General features: G+C 45.5%; 1 protein-coding gene across 1 annotated transcript in view; it reads left to right on the forward strand.

The window, feature by feature from the left end:
* Window positions 1-14101, forward strand: part of LOC139266620 (triadin-like) — a 563562-nt gene that overhangs the window by 294848 nt on the left and 254613 nt on the right. Inside the window, exons 19-22 of the mRNA XM_070884212.1 lie at window positions 2162-2188; window positions 9450-9488; window positions 10784-10810; window positions 12927-12953. Coding sequence (XP_070740313.1) covers window positions 2162-2188; window positions 9450-9488; window positions 10784-10810; window positions 12927-12953 — 120 coding nt within the window. The remainder of the gene's footprint in view (window positions 1-2161; window positions 2189-9449; window positions 9489-10783; window positions 10811-12926; window positions 12954-14101) is intronic.

Below are 14101 nucleotides of genomic sequence, written 5' to 3' on the forward strand. Positions count from 1 at the left end.
AGAAAAAGCATTGTGTGAGGAGGACACAAAAAATCTGCAAAAGGACATAGACAGGCTAAGTGAGTGGGCAAAAATTTGGCAGATGGAATATAATGTTGGAAAGTTTGAGGTCATGTACTTTGGCAGAAAAAAATCAAAGAACAAGTTATTATTTAAATGGAGAAAGATTGCAAAGTGCCGCAGTACAGCGGGACCTTGGGGTACTTGTGCATGAAACGCAAAAGGATAGTATGCAAGTACAGCAAGTGATCAGGAAGGCCAATGGTATCTTAGCCTTTATTGCAAAGGGGATGGAGTATAAATGCAGGGAAGTCTTGCTACAGTTGTACAGTGTATTGGTGAGGCCACACCTGGAATACTGCGTGCAGTTTTGGTTTCTATATTTATGAAAGGATATACTTGCTTTGGAGGCAGTTCAGGGAAGGTTCACAAGGTTGATTCTGGGGATGAGGGGGTTGACTTATGAGGAAAGGCTGAGTAGGTTGGGCCTCTACTCATTGGAATTCAGAAGAATGAGAGGTAATCTTATCGAAACATATAAGATTATGAGGGGGCTTGACAAGGTGAGGATGTTTCCACTATTGGGGGAGACTAGAACTAGAGGGCATGATCTTAGAATAAGGGGCTGCCCATTTAAAACTGAGATGAGGAAAAATTTCTTCTCTCAGAGGGTTGTAAATCTGTGGAATTCGATGCCTCAGAGAAATGTGGAAGCTGGGACATTGAATAAATTTAAGACAGAAATAGACAGTTTCTGAAACGATCAGGGGTTATGGGGAGCAGACGGGGAAGTGGAGCTGAGTCCATGATCAGACCAGCATGGATCTTAATGAATGGCAGAGCAGGCTCGAGGGGCCGTAAGGCCTACTCCTGTTCCTATTTCTTATGTTCTTATTTAACGGTTGGAGGAGGTTAAGCATGGCAGTGATAGGTGAGCGGGACTTCGGACTGGATAGGATATGGGCAGCAGAGTTTTAGATGAGCAGAATTTTGTGGAGGTGGAGGATGGGAGGCCGGCCAGGAGTGCACTGGAATAGTTGAGTCTGGAGGTGACAAAAGTGTGGATAAGAGTTTCAGCAGCAAATAGGCTGAGGCAGAGGGCAAGGACATGCGATATTACAGATGTAGAAGTAGGCAGTAAGATTGCTCTTTGATCACCTGTTATGATCTGGAATTGAAGATCTCTGGCACTTTTTCTTTGACATTTGTGGTCTATGTCTATATGGATTAACATAAATTAGACACCATTGATGAATTGCCACTGCTAGATGTTCATGCAACTTGTTTAATTTGAGCCTAATGATGCAGTGAGTGTCTAATAGCAGACTGAGAGTTCTTGATCACATCTGTTTATTTCTGTATATTAGCAGGATCAGTGTTGGCTGTGTGCTTTTTTCCTCCTCCAAGTTTGAATAACTATCATACTTCCTATACACACACATAAAGAATAGTCACTTAGTGAGGTACCAAACGATGGGTGGCTCCTGAGGAACTGTTCCCCACGAATGCAGCCACAAACCCAACTCTGTCCCTCATCACCCCACCTCCCCTCAATGTAATTGGTCTCTGCTCCTGTTTTCCAGACCTTTCCACACAGGGAATGCGTCTTCCTTTTTGCAAAGGTCAAGAAAACTGGCCCTTATATCTCAGTACTATATAAATATTTACATAAACATAAATGTTTTAAAGTACCAAAATCTTGCAACATAATGTGTGATACACTTATTAGACTACACTCACGCATTTGTGGACCTACTTATCAGAAGCCCTTGTGATGTTTAATGTAAAACCCTGCCGTCATACCCAGAGAGCAGAGGGAGTAGAATTGAGGAAATTCAATGGCGGAACAGGCTCGAGGGGCTGATTGGCATATTCCTGTTCCTATGACCGCTTTTATTCACTTAGCTGATTTGATGCTCACTGATACGATGCATATATTACCCCTTCAGGACCACTTATGTCTTAATTGAAGAATTGCTTCAGTATTTCAAATCAACCCAGCATTTGAAAATGTGCAATGAAGTTACAACATTTAGATCATATTATTGTCAATGGGAGGGTTATCAACCACTTAATAATTATGCTGAGGAACAAAAAAAAACAGCTTCTATTTAACAATGCCTGAAATTTAAAGGTTTTCTTTTCTTTTGTATATTTACAGCTAAACTTGCAAAGGACAAAGCTCCAGGTGAGTTCTTCACTGAAACAACTCAGATGTTTATGTGCAGCAAGCACCTGGAAATTTCTATAAAATATATATTAACAAAGCGATAAACAGCAATTAACTCACAGAGGATTAGTCAGAAAAAAACGAATTGTAGCAAAATTAATATTGCTTTGGAGTCTAACCTCTTTGTTAACATAAATGTACACGATTCACAATTTATCATATCATTATCTTTCATCTGTGTCAATTTTTCATTCAAGACATATGGGGCTAGATTTTACACTTTTTTGTGCTTATTGCCCAAAAATGGGCGTTATTTCTGGCGTGGGCGGAAAAAATGGGTTTTCAGATCGCTGGCTTCTCACCCATTCTCAAAGCACCTAGTCTCCATTTTTGAAATTGGGCGTTATCACGAGCGATATGAAATGGGCGTCAGCGTTAAATCTCGCTGACTTTCTGCCGTAAAGTGTCGCTGTCCTTAGCTTGGCAACGCTTGATTCCCGTGTTTCAGGAGGTCAAGGGTCATCATGACATGCGCAGAAGAAGAGACAGAGTGAGAGGGACTGAAGGCATATGTGGGTGTGGTGTGGCTGCTTTGGGAGGAAGGAGGGAGACTTTAGAGCTTCACAGCAAATAGGAAAACAAAAATTAGCTGTTACCGGCCACATATGTGCTCGAATTTGCCCTATAATGGAGGGAGAGGAGGAGGCATCACAGCACGCTGTGGAGACGGACGCTGGAGAAAGCAGTGAGGTGGGAGAGGAGCACATTGGAGGGTGCAAAAGAGCGAGGAGGTTCTCGGACGAGGCAAATGTCTCCCTCTTGCAGGAGGTCGAGTTACACTGGGGTGATTTGACACAGGGAGGGTGTGGGAAGCCCACCCCAAAGGCCTACCAGAAGATATGGACAGAGATAGCAGAGGTGGTCTCGTCGACGACCAACGAGGTGCATGAGGGCAACCAATGCCACAAACGATGGAACGACCTTGTGGAATCCGTAAGAGTAAGTATTATATTTATTTACATGTACTTACGTATTTATATAATTTGATTTGTAACAGTCATGAGTGACTATCAGCAGATGTGAGGGCTTGCACTTTTACCAGGAATGTTTTACTCAAAGACTGCGGTCACTCTGCACGTCTTTCGGTAAAGAATGATAATTATCATAATAAGCATGATTACATCTGTCGGTTATGTGTTGTATCAGTCTCTGTGACAGTACCTAGCAATGATATCACGCAATGATCTCATGCCATGTCATCCTGTCATCTTTTACAGAAGAATCGACGATGAGGTCCATGCAGAGGTGAACGGGTGGGGGGCCAGCAGTCCCCAGCGACATAACTGAGACGGAGGAGCGGGTGCTCGCACTCATGGGGAAGCACACCCGGACAGCCACGGAAGCATCTGCAGACCCTGACGTGATGTCACGTGAGTAAAGCTTACACCATTGCATCATGTAAAGTCAATAGATGTCACACCCACTCATATCCGAACAATCATATATGATAGATGATTTCTAAAATTATCCTAGAAATAATGCTGGCCTAATGAAAATCATTGCAATGCAAATGTGTTGATGGTCATGAAATATGATGCCTGTGATGATTTTGATAGCGGTAGTCCTTTTGTCATGCATATGCTGTGTGTAGCGTTGGACTCACCTTGTGACCCTAGCACCCCCTTCTCCTTTGTGCTTTGCAGCTCAGCCAGTAGCGTGGCCCCAGGCAAGACCACAGAGGCCAGAAGGTGGGGGCGCGGGACCCAATTCTCCGGACGATCCTACATCTGGTGCTGAGGAGCTCCGATTCTCACCCGTCAATCAGCTGGGTCTGTTCTCCACGGATGAGAGCACCAACTTCGAGGAACCTGCATCACCACACTCCAGAAGTCATTCCAACCCAAGGCCATCTAGTGGTCTTCCAGTCATTCCCGCCTCCACTCTGGAGGTACCGGGCCCAAGCACCTCGCCACAGGGCACCCCATTTGTCCCCAGGATGAGGCTGACCCCGCGGAGGTTTCGTGGATGCAGCAGGTCTGGTCCACGAGCACCACATGAGAGCTGAGAGATGGTACAGTTGTCCAGGAGGACTGTAGACATTGGTGACCAGCTCATTGAAGCATTGGGGGGCATATCCCGACAGCTGGCCACCATGACTGAGTACATTCCATGGATGGCGGAGGCGATAGCCAGGAACACTGCTGGCACAAGCCTCCCAGTGGTCCCAGAGCACGGCACTCCACCCCTAGGTTCCGCACGACCACTGCGAACGACAGATGAGAGCAACGACCAAGGTCCTGCTTCTGCATCAGAGAATGTTCCACCCTCGGCACCCCCCCGCTCCCGTACCCGTGCAACCACCGCCTCTGCCTTCATCCCCCCACAATGAGGCATCGCCTGAGGAGCTCCTCGGCCAGGCGCCGTGGAGCGAGGAGGGGAAGGGGTAGAAGTGGGGAGAAGAAGGAGAGGGGGGAAGGAAAGTGAGGTGCAAGTCACTTTCTCCATCTGGGTGAATGCAATTAGTTGTAATGTATGGGGGGAGGGGACCACCCTCCTGCTTTGCCTTTGTATTCTGTGTTGCTGGACATGTTGAACATTTGATTGATGTCAATGGTGGAAAAAGTGGGGTGTGGGCAGGGGTTGTGTGTTATTGCCTGTGATATGATTTCAGACCAATGTTGGTATAAAAATGTTTTTATTGAACATAACCTTGTTGCGCATTGTCTCAGATTGCAGCACCATTACACACTGGTGATTCCTTAAAATGAAAGGTTTAAATAAAACTTAACTTCAATCAATGTAAACTTTAACTGCCACCAAGATGATCGGCACCATTGATGTCTGAGCTGCACACACACAGCAGTGTGTCAGTGTTGTCACTCACAGCAACGTTCTTTCAGGCAAATCATTCAGATATCAGCTCCACACATAAGAGTCTTGCAGCTATGTAGCCACCATGGGCCCTTTCCTGCGGTCTAGAGGAGTTCATGGGCATGGTTGCATAGCCAGCCTGATTGTCTGGCCCTAGATCAATGTCCAGCCCACCATCGTCCTCTTCCTCTCTCTCCTGAGGTGGAGCATCAGTCCCTTCTGGCAATTCTTGGCCCCTCCTGATAGCCAGATGTGCAGCATGGAGCACACGACCACGAATTTACCTACTTGCTCAGGGCTGTATTGCTACTCCCCTCCTGAGTGGTCCAGGCATCTGAAGCGCTGCTTAAGCACAGTTATTATTTTGTGGACCACATTGCGTGTGTCTCTGGGCTTTGGTTATATCACTTCTCGGCCTCGGTGTGGGTGTCACGCAAGGGGGTCATCAGCCACGTGGTTAGGCCATATCAGTTATCACCAAGCATCCAGCATTGTCCTTGTGGCTGACTCTTAAAGATGTCAGAGACAGCACTCTCACGCACGATGTGAGCCTCATCGAAGCTGCCCAGACATTTGGCATTCACTGCTATGATGATCTGGTTGTGGTCGACAACTAGTTGGACCTTCAGGGAGCGAAATCCTTTTCTGTTACGAAAACGCTCTGGGTCCTGAGAAGGTGGCCGCATGGCGATGTGAGTGCACTGTATAGCTCCCTGCACCCTGGGGAACTTAGCAATGCGGTAGAATGCTCCAGCCCTGTCAGACTGAGTCTCCGTGGTCATGGGAAAGCTGATAAAGTCCATCCTTCTCGCGTACAGGGCTTCCGTGACCTATCTAATGCAGCGATGTGTGACATAGTGAGACAGAGGGCAAATCTCGACCGCGGAGGCCCGAAAGGAACCGGACGCATAGAAAGACAGTTCCGCGGTGACCTTGACCTCGACAGACACTGATGTCCTGATGGCAGGCTACATATGTGGCCTGATGAGCTCACATATTTCATTGATCACCACCTTGTGGAAGCGTAGTCTCCGAAGACAGGTGTGGTCTGAAACGTCAAAGTCAGACCTCCTTTCCCTGTACGTGCGGGGTATGTATGGTCTGGCCCTCCTCCTCATTCTTGCACGTCTTAAATTGGGGACATAATGATGTGCATCACACATTGAGCCATCTGCACTCTGCAGCATCTGCGTATTAATCGATGCAGACTGAGAAATGGCTGGCCCCATTGCAATCAAAGTATAATAGCGATTGATCAGAATCAATCATTTCCTCACTAAAATACACCTCGAGTAAACCCCCAATAGTCCAGAGTCTGAAAATATGTCTGTGGAGATGGTCACTTCACCGGAGAAGAAATCCAGAGTCAATGCAAATTCCCCCGAAGTTGAAGCAGCCTTTAGAATGAAACGACCTGCGATTTTAAAAATGGCAGCCACACCGCTGGCTTTAGTTCAGAACAGTTCCACTTTTTCTGAGCGGTTTTTTGGGCGAGCGATATTGTGAGCGATATGTGTGCGAGGTGATGAAAGTGATTGCGGGCGATCTCCTGGTTGTTAGTTTCGCCAAATTTGCTCTTTACGACAAAAAAAAAATGGGCAGACGGTATTATTGAATCTTGCCGTTAATTCCGTGCGGAAAGTAACGCTGTCCGATATTATGGGCGTTGATTTCGCCCATTCTGATGATTCCGCCCCAAAAAAGTGGGCGGGCAGTATTATTTTTTCCCAGCGTTAAGCACATGGGGAAAGTAACGCTCGGCGATAAGTTTCTGAAAAATGTCCATCAGTTTCCATTTTGTGGCTAAATGGGCGATATATGGGCGTTATACATTATTTCAGCGGTAAAATTGACGTTAAGTGGGCGTTAATTAAGCATGCAAAAAATGTGGAAAGTCTAGCCCATGGTACTTTCCCACTGAACTGAAAAGTGTGTTATAAACAGGACAAGTAGGCTGTGAAGATGATTTACTGCAATTGTGATGAAAGTTCCAGCACCACCTGTACAGAGCAGATTAAAGATTAAAGTCACATTTTATAGTTTAAATACCTGAATGTTTACTACTTCAGCACAAACAGATTGGATGGAATCTTTTATTGTAGTCTTCATCAGCTTTATCATTCCTTTATGCAGGCGCGATCAGTGACAAGTCAGGTGGGAAAGTGTTTTTTTCCCCAGTGGGTCTGGGCCCCGCTGTGAACCCGCCGCTACGCGCCTTTCCCAATGTCGGCTCTGTCAGTGCTGAGCAGACCTGACATGCAGCAGCGGGGGAGCGAATTAAAAGCATTAGTGGCCCTTTTACAGCCACTTAACAATAGCTTTTTTCCCAGCTTTTTGAATTTGACAGGTCGCCCAACGGTTTCCCGCTGTACCTAGACCTTGTCAGTGAAGCAGAGGTCAGTGGCCATTAAATCAGCTGATGAGTTGACGGCTTCAAATGTCAAGTCAAAGCTCCCAGTTGATTGAGAAATGTTCTCTTATCTATTAGCTTCTCTTATATGCATTTCCATTACAGATTCAGAATGCTGCAAGTCTTTACACAAGTCTCCATCCAGTTGGACCTCATTATCTCTCCCATCATTGACAGATCGCTTCTGTCATCTCTACTTCACCGACCAGCTATTCCATCAGCATTGCTGCACTTTATACTCTCTCATCTTGGCCCTCAGAATCCCATCACGATCGGCCCCAACACCAGCATCAGCAGGCATACCAGCATCAGTAGGCACACCAGCAGCACCAACAACAACACCTATCTTCTCCGCAATCAACGGATGCTGCACAAAACACAGGGCATCAGCACCCTAGCACATTGCTGCCTGGGGGGCCAGGTTGGCACCACCCCACACCAACACCATTAGGCATCCCTACAATGACCAAGCCATTCCTTTCACATGCATCAGCATTGTGGGGATACCGTTATCTCTCACCATTCACTGCAACTCACTGAGCCACTTCCAAAGGTGCACACGAATCTGTCTAAGAACACAAAAGTGTTGAAAATAAAGGTTTCAATGTTTGACACCACATTAACAGAAACTTTACATGAATATTGCATAAAACACTCAAGTGGCTACCCTTGTGTGTTGTTAGTTGGTATGATTGTACTAGGATGAGGATGTGATAATGTAGATAGAGTGGGATGGGTGGAGTTGCAAGGTTAGTTGGTGTGAGTAAGGATGTGCAGGAGTAGGGTAGGCAAGGCAGAGTGATGGGGATGTGATGAGAGGCACAGCAGGATGAGGTTAAGTATGGGTTTGTACTAACGTTTTATGATCTACTGAGAGCATTGGAAGCTTTGCGACACTGCATCCAGATCCTCCTGACCACATCCCTGGTTGTGCCCTCCTGTGCAATGTGCCACCACACTGTGTTGATCTCCTAGGAAGGTCTCTTCCGCCCATGGGAAAGAAAGAAAGACTTGCATTTATATAGCGCCTTTCACTGGACATCTCAAAGTGTGTTACAGCCAATTAAGTACTTTTGGAGTATAGTTACTGTTGTAATGTGGGAAACCCGGCAGCCAATTTGTGCACAGCAAGCTCCCACAAACAGCAATGTGATAATGACCAGATAATCTGTTTCTGTTATGTTGATTGAGGGATAAATATTGGCCAGGACACCGGGAATAACTCCCCTGCTCTTCTTTGAAATAGTGCCATGGGATCTTTTACGTCCACCTGAGAGAGCAAACGGGGCCTCGGTTTAACATCTCACCCGAAAGACGGCACCCCCGACAGTGCAGCACTCCCTATGCACTGCTCTGGAGTATCAGCCTAGATTTATGTGCTCAAGTCCCTAGAGTAGGACTTGAACCCACCATCTTCTAACTCAGAGGCGAGTGTGCTACCCACTGAGCCACAGCTGATACTGTGGAAGGGAAGAGGACCTCCCTGTGTGCTGTGTCATGTGAGAACCTGGGTGCAGCCATGCACTTTTGTGCAGTGCTTCTCAGTGTTTGCAACACCTCAATGTTGCAGAACACTGACAGCACAAATGTCAAAAGAAAGTTGGCCATGCTCCCGTTAAGGAAACCGGCTGATGACTTGTCATCTAATGACGTCACCAGACCTGCTTCCTTCTAATTGTCTGTCAAACACGCTAGGCGGGCTTTACAAGCACAATCAGAGGAAATTAATTTCAGAGTCTGGGATGGAGCCAACACCGGGGTCGGGACCTGTCACCGACGTCACTCACCACAGACCCGCCAAAGTTTGTAAGCCCATAGAATGGAAGATGGACAAATAAAATTAATGATGAAGGGAAAAATAAAGGGGAGAAATAAAACAAATGTGATAAGAAAACAAAAGGGAGAAAGATACAAAAGGCAAAGGGGGAAATGGAACTCGTAAAAGAAAAGAAAATGACATAGTAAGAGAAATCAAACTGAACCATTACTGTTTTACAGATAAAGGAAAGGAAAAGAAACCTACTATTGCTGAAAAAGGTAAAAGCAATTTGTGCTGTTGGATCGTAATGACAAGGGAAACACTGCCCACAATAGTTGCAGTTTTGAATCCAGGTGGAATGGAAGTTTTTGTAGTACAGTTCATTGCTGAGATCAGATATTGAGAATTCAGGTTCTGAAATCCAGATCCATTCTCCTAGCGGGTGGAGTTCTGTGCCAAGAACAAAATTTCATAGAATTACCCCTGCAGTGAAATACCTATTTGATACAAATGGTATCATACCTACCACACTGTATTCAATGCGAGAATCAAGGCTAAAAGCCAATGGAGTTGTGTATTTTCCCTGTGAGTACTGCAGAACCTAAGCTAAAAATATTCCAGCATTCAATCACATTACCTACTTGCTCTAGTTGGATCACATGTAAAAGCTTGGCCTCAAATAAAAAAAAGACTTGCATTTATATAGCGCCTTTCATAACTTGAGGACATCTCAAATGCTTCACAGCCAATGAAGTACTTTAGAAATGTTATCACTGTTGTAATGTAGGTAGGCCGTGGGCGGGCCACATTGTCCGCATGCCTGACACGAGACTCGCAAAGCTAGCGTTCTACTCAGAACTCCTGCACAGCAAGCAAGCCCCAGGTGGGCAGAGGAAATGTTTCAAGGACACCCTCAAAGCCTCCATGATAAAGTGCAACATCCTCACCGGCATCTGGAAATCCCTGGCCCAAGACCGCCTAAAGAGCATCCGGGAGGGCGCTGAGCACCTCGAGTCTCGTTGCTGAGAGCATGCAGAAAACAAGCGCAGGCAGCAGAAGGAGCGTGCGGTAAACCAGGCTCCCCACCCACCCCTTTCCCTCAGTGACTGTCTGTCCCACCTGTGACAGAAACTGTAATTCCCACATTGGACTGTACAGTCACCTGAGAACTCACTTTTAGAGTGGAAGCAAGTCTTCCTCGATTTCGAGGGACTGCCTATGATGATGAGGAATGTAGGAAATAAACAATTATACTTTCACAGAATAACTGTACAACATTGCTGCTTAGAATAGCCCGACAGCACGTGAGCTAATTACACTCACATGGAGAACTCAGGGATGTAATTAATTGTAATTTTCTTAAATTCATCTAGTCATTTTTAATCACTCCCCAATACAACTTAAACCTTCTTCTACATTTCATGTATGAAATGAATAACTCCACTGTTTTTACTAATGCTATTATTAATATGTTTTCCATAATAGTGCACAAAAGATCGTCTGGTTAAAAAGTTTTTGTGGTATTTTTTATAACCAGCACCTTGATACTTACGTCTTTGACTTCGTGTTACAGCTAAACCTGCAAAAGAGAAAGCACCAGGTGAGTATGACAAATACAAGCATGTTTATCTATGAAGGATCATGATATTTTACTTTCTGTCATAGAACATATGGGATTAAAAAACAAATTTCCTTATGAGAAAATGGCCTAACTTCTCTTCATATAATAGGTTCTGATGCCTGGATTTTCAGCTGGAATCTGGCCAATTTTGTGGTGCTAATTGAACAGGTGGCAGTGCGTAACTGAACGGAAATCCCTAACACCCGATCACCACCAGCTGACACCAGCTCCATTTTCATCATCATTAACAGTGTTCAAAATGAGTAGAAGCATGCAACTGACACAGTCATGAAGCAATAATATCATACGTTGAGTATATTCAAGGCTGAGATAGATAGATAGATTTCTGGACTCTAGAGAATCAAGGGATATCTGGATCGGGCTGGAAAGTGGAGTTGAGGCCGAAGATCAGCCATGATCTTATTGAATGGCGGAGCAGGCTCAAGAGGCCATATGGCCAACTCCTGTTCCTATTTCTTTTGTTCTTATGTTCATAGTCATGCCAATATAAAATGACTGCTCAAAGTTGAAAGACACCACCGAGAAAGCAGGAAGAAATTGAAAGGGCCTCGAGTGGACTCCTAAAGGCACAGTTAATAGTTTATTTCTCAATCAGTTTTTTTGTTTATGCTGTTGCCAATTACATTCCCGTCTGTTCTGGATTTAACTTGCTTTGCATGTTTTACTGTGACCAATCAGGGTGCCCAATCCTTGGCAATCCCGGCAACTGCAGCAAGACGAGGACAGCCTTGGGGAGCATTCCTTGTGGGCCGGGAGGAGCAGGAGTGCTTTCTCCCAGCCCACCAAGCACCTCCACCATCAACACCCCCGCATCCAAACCCTCCGGTATCAGATCACCCCTGGGACAGGATCGGACCCAAGCCCTCCCATTCAGGATCAGAAACCCGCCCGGGGTCATTGATTGGAACGCACCCCCCTCCCCCCCGCCGAGATCGGAACCCCCGATATAGAACCACCCGCGGGGTCAGATCTCGGACCTACCCGGGGCTGCAGCCTGTTTTCCAGCGTTTCCCCCCCTTGGATGGAAGTCAAACCTGTCAATCATTCTGACCTCTAAGCGGTTAACCTGTCATGGAATCATAGAATGGTTACAACACAGAAGAGGCCATTCGGCCCATAGAGCCTGAGCTGGCTCCCTGCAAGAGCACTTCTGCTAGTCCCACTCCCCCGCCCTTTTCCTGTAGTGCTGCAATTTTTTTTCCTTCAGGTACTTATCTAATTCCCTTTTGAAAACCATAACTGTATCTGCCTCCCCCATCCTTTCAGGCAGTGCATTCCAGATCCTAACCACTCACTGTGTAAACATTTTTTCCTCATGTTGTCTTTGGTTCTTTTGCAAATTAACTGGTGTTAAGAAATTAAAATGTTGGTGTTGAGTGGGACCTGTTCTTAAAATAAATGATGATACAGATGATTCCACACACTTTGGAGCAAGATAGGATTTCTATCCAATGTGTAGGGGAAGGGATAACTTGAGTTATTTAGGCAATTCTATTTATTAGGCAAATATGTCAATGAGTTAAAATTCCACAGTGTGTGGGGAGATCTGGACTCCTGGGTCTTCTGCATACTACCACCACCTCCCCCTCCTCCCCCTCCCCCCCCACCTCCAACCCCATTTCCCAGTGGGTCCAAAAGTTAACATTCCCCCTAGTGTTAAAGGCCTGAGGTTATGAGGAAAGCCTGGACAGGAGATGTCTGAGAAGTGATCTTAGAAAGGTTTACACGATAGTTCAGGAGATGGAAAAAGTAAAGCCGGAAAATATCAAGAGAAGGATAAGGTGACATAGAATCAGACTAGTAAAATGTAAACTTACTAATATCAGGAAATTCTTCTTTACGCACAAGAGTGATCATCACACAGAATGGAGTAGTGAAGTGAAACCCTGGAATCTTTTAAGAAAAAATTGGATGCTGAGATGGAGCGAGTTTGGGATCTTCCTGGGTGGATGAACTAAGATGGTCCTAATTACTTTCCTCATCCAAAACTATCTTGTGATTCACTTTATAATCTACAGACTAATTTTTATCAAGATTTCCTGTGCATTTACAACTTTTATTTTTGTATTTGCAGCGAAGCTGACAAAAGAGAAAGCACCAGGTTAGTTCATCATAGAAAATATCCAGTTCTTCAGTTATGTTTATGTAACTCTTTTAATGTAGAAAAATACTCTAAGGTGCTTCACAGTGGAGAAAATGTACAGGCCCTAAGCCTTTTGGGTTAGGATAGTTGACTGAAAGCTTGGTTGAACATCCCCACCGGCACCTGGGAATCCCTGGCCCAAGGCCGCCCTAAGTGGAGGAAGAGCATCCAGGAGGGCGCTGAGCACCTCGAGTCGTATCGCCGAGCATGCAGAAACCAAGCGCAGACAATGGAAGGAGTGTACGGCAAACCAGACTCCCCACCCCCCCATTTCCTTCAACCACTGTCTGTCCCACCTGCGACAGAGACTGTAATTCCCGTATTGGACTGCACAGTCACCTGAGAACTCACTTTTAGAGTGGAAGCAAGTCTTCCTCGATTTTGAGGAATTGCCTACGATGATGAAGAGATGGGTTTTAAGAAGAATTTTGAAGGTCAGGAGAGATGTAGGAAGATGGAGGTTATTGGAGAGGGAGCTCCAGAGGGTAATGATTAGGTGATGAACGTCTGTGCCAAGAAATATGGAGCAGAGGAAGTGGGGTGCTCAGGAGGCCAGACAGCACAGGAGATGATGTAAGAATAGAAAAGGTTGCGACCTTGTGGGTGGGGTAATATGGTGGGGTGAGACCACATAGGCATTTGTAGATTTGAAGATTTTTAATTCAATCTATTGGGAATGGAGAACCAGTGTAAGCCAGTAAGGACAGGTGAGCAGGCCTTAGTGCAAGAAAGGATGTGGGTGTCAGAATTTGTATAATGAGTTTTTGGGGAGTGACGTTTAGGATGCTACCAAAAAGGACATTGAAGGAATCAATGTTGTTGGATAAGGGTTTCAGCAGCTTTAGGAATAAGTTACCAGTGGAAGCTTGTAACGTAAATGGCCTTGGTAATGGATAGGATGAGGGCTCTGAAGGTCAGTCCTGGATTGAACAGAACAGTGATTACGTGCAGCCTAGTTCAGCCTGACTGAACTGGGAGGGAATGGGATGGTGTCAATGGCAAAGGCTATGGAGTTTAACTGTGGCTTCAGACTTTCCAATGTTGAGTTGGAGGAAATTCCGGGTCATCCATAGCTTAAAATCATACAGACAATCTAATAGCACAGT

This window comes from Pristiophorus japonicus, chromosome 7 (genome assembly GCF_044704955.1).
Source record: "Pristiophorus japonicus isolate sPriJap1 chromosome 7, sPriJap1.hap1, whole genome shotgun sequence".
Taxonomy (NCBI): Eukaryota; Metazoa; Chordata; class Chondrichthyes; family Pristiophoridae; genus Pristiophorus; species Pristiophorus japonicus.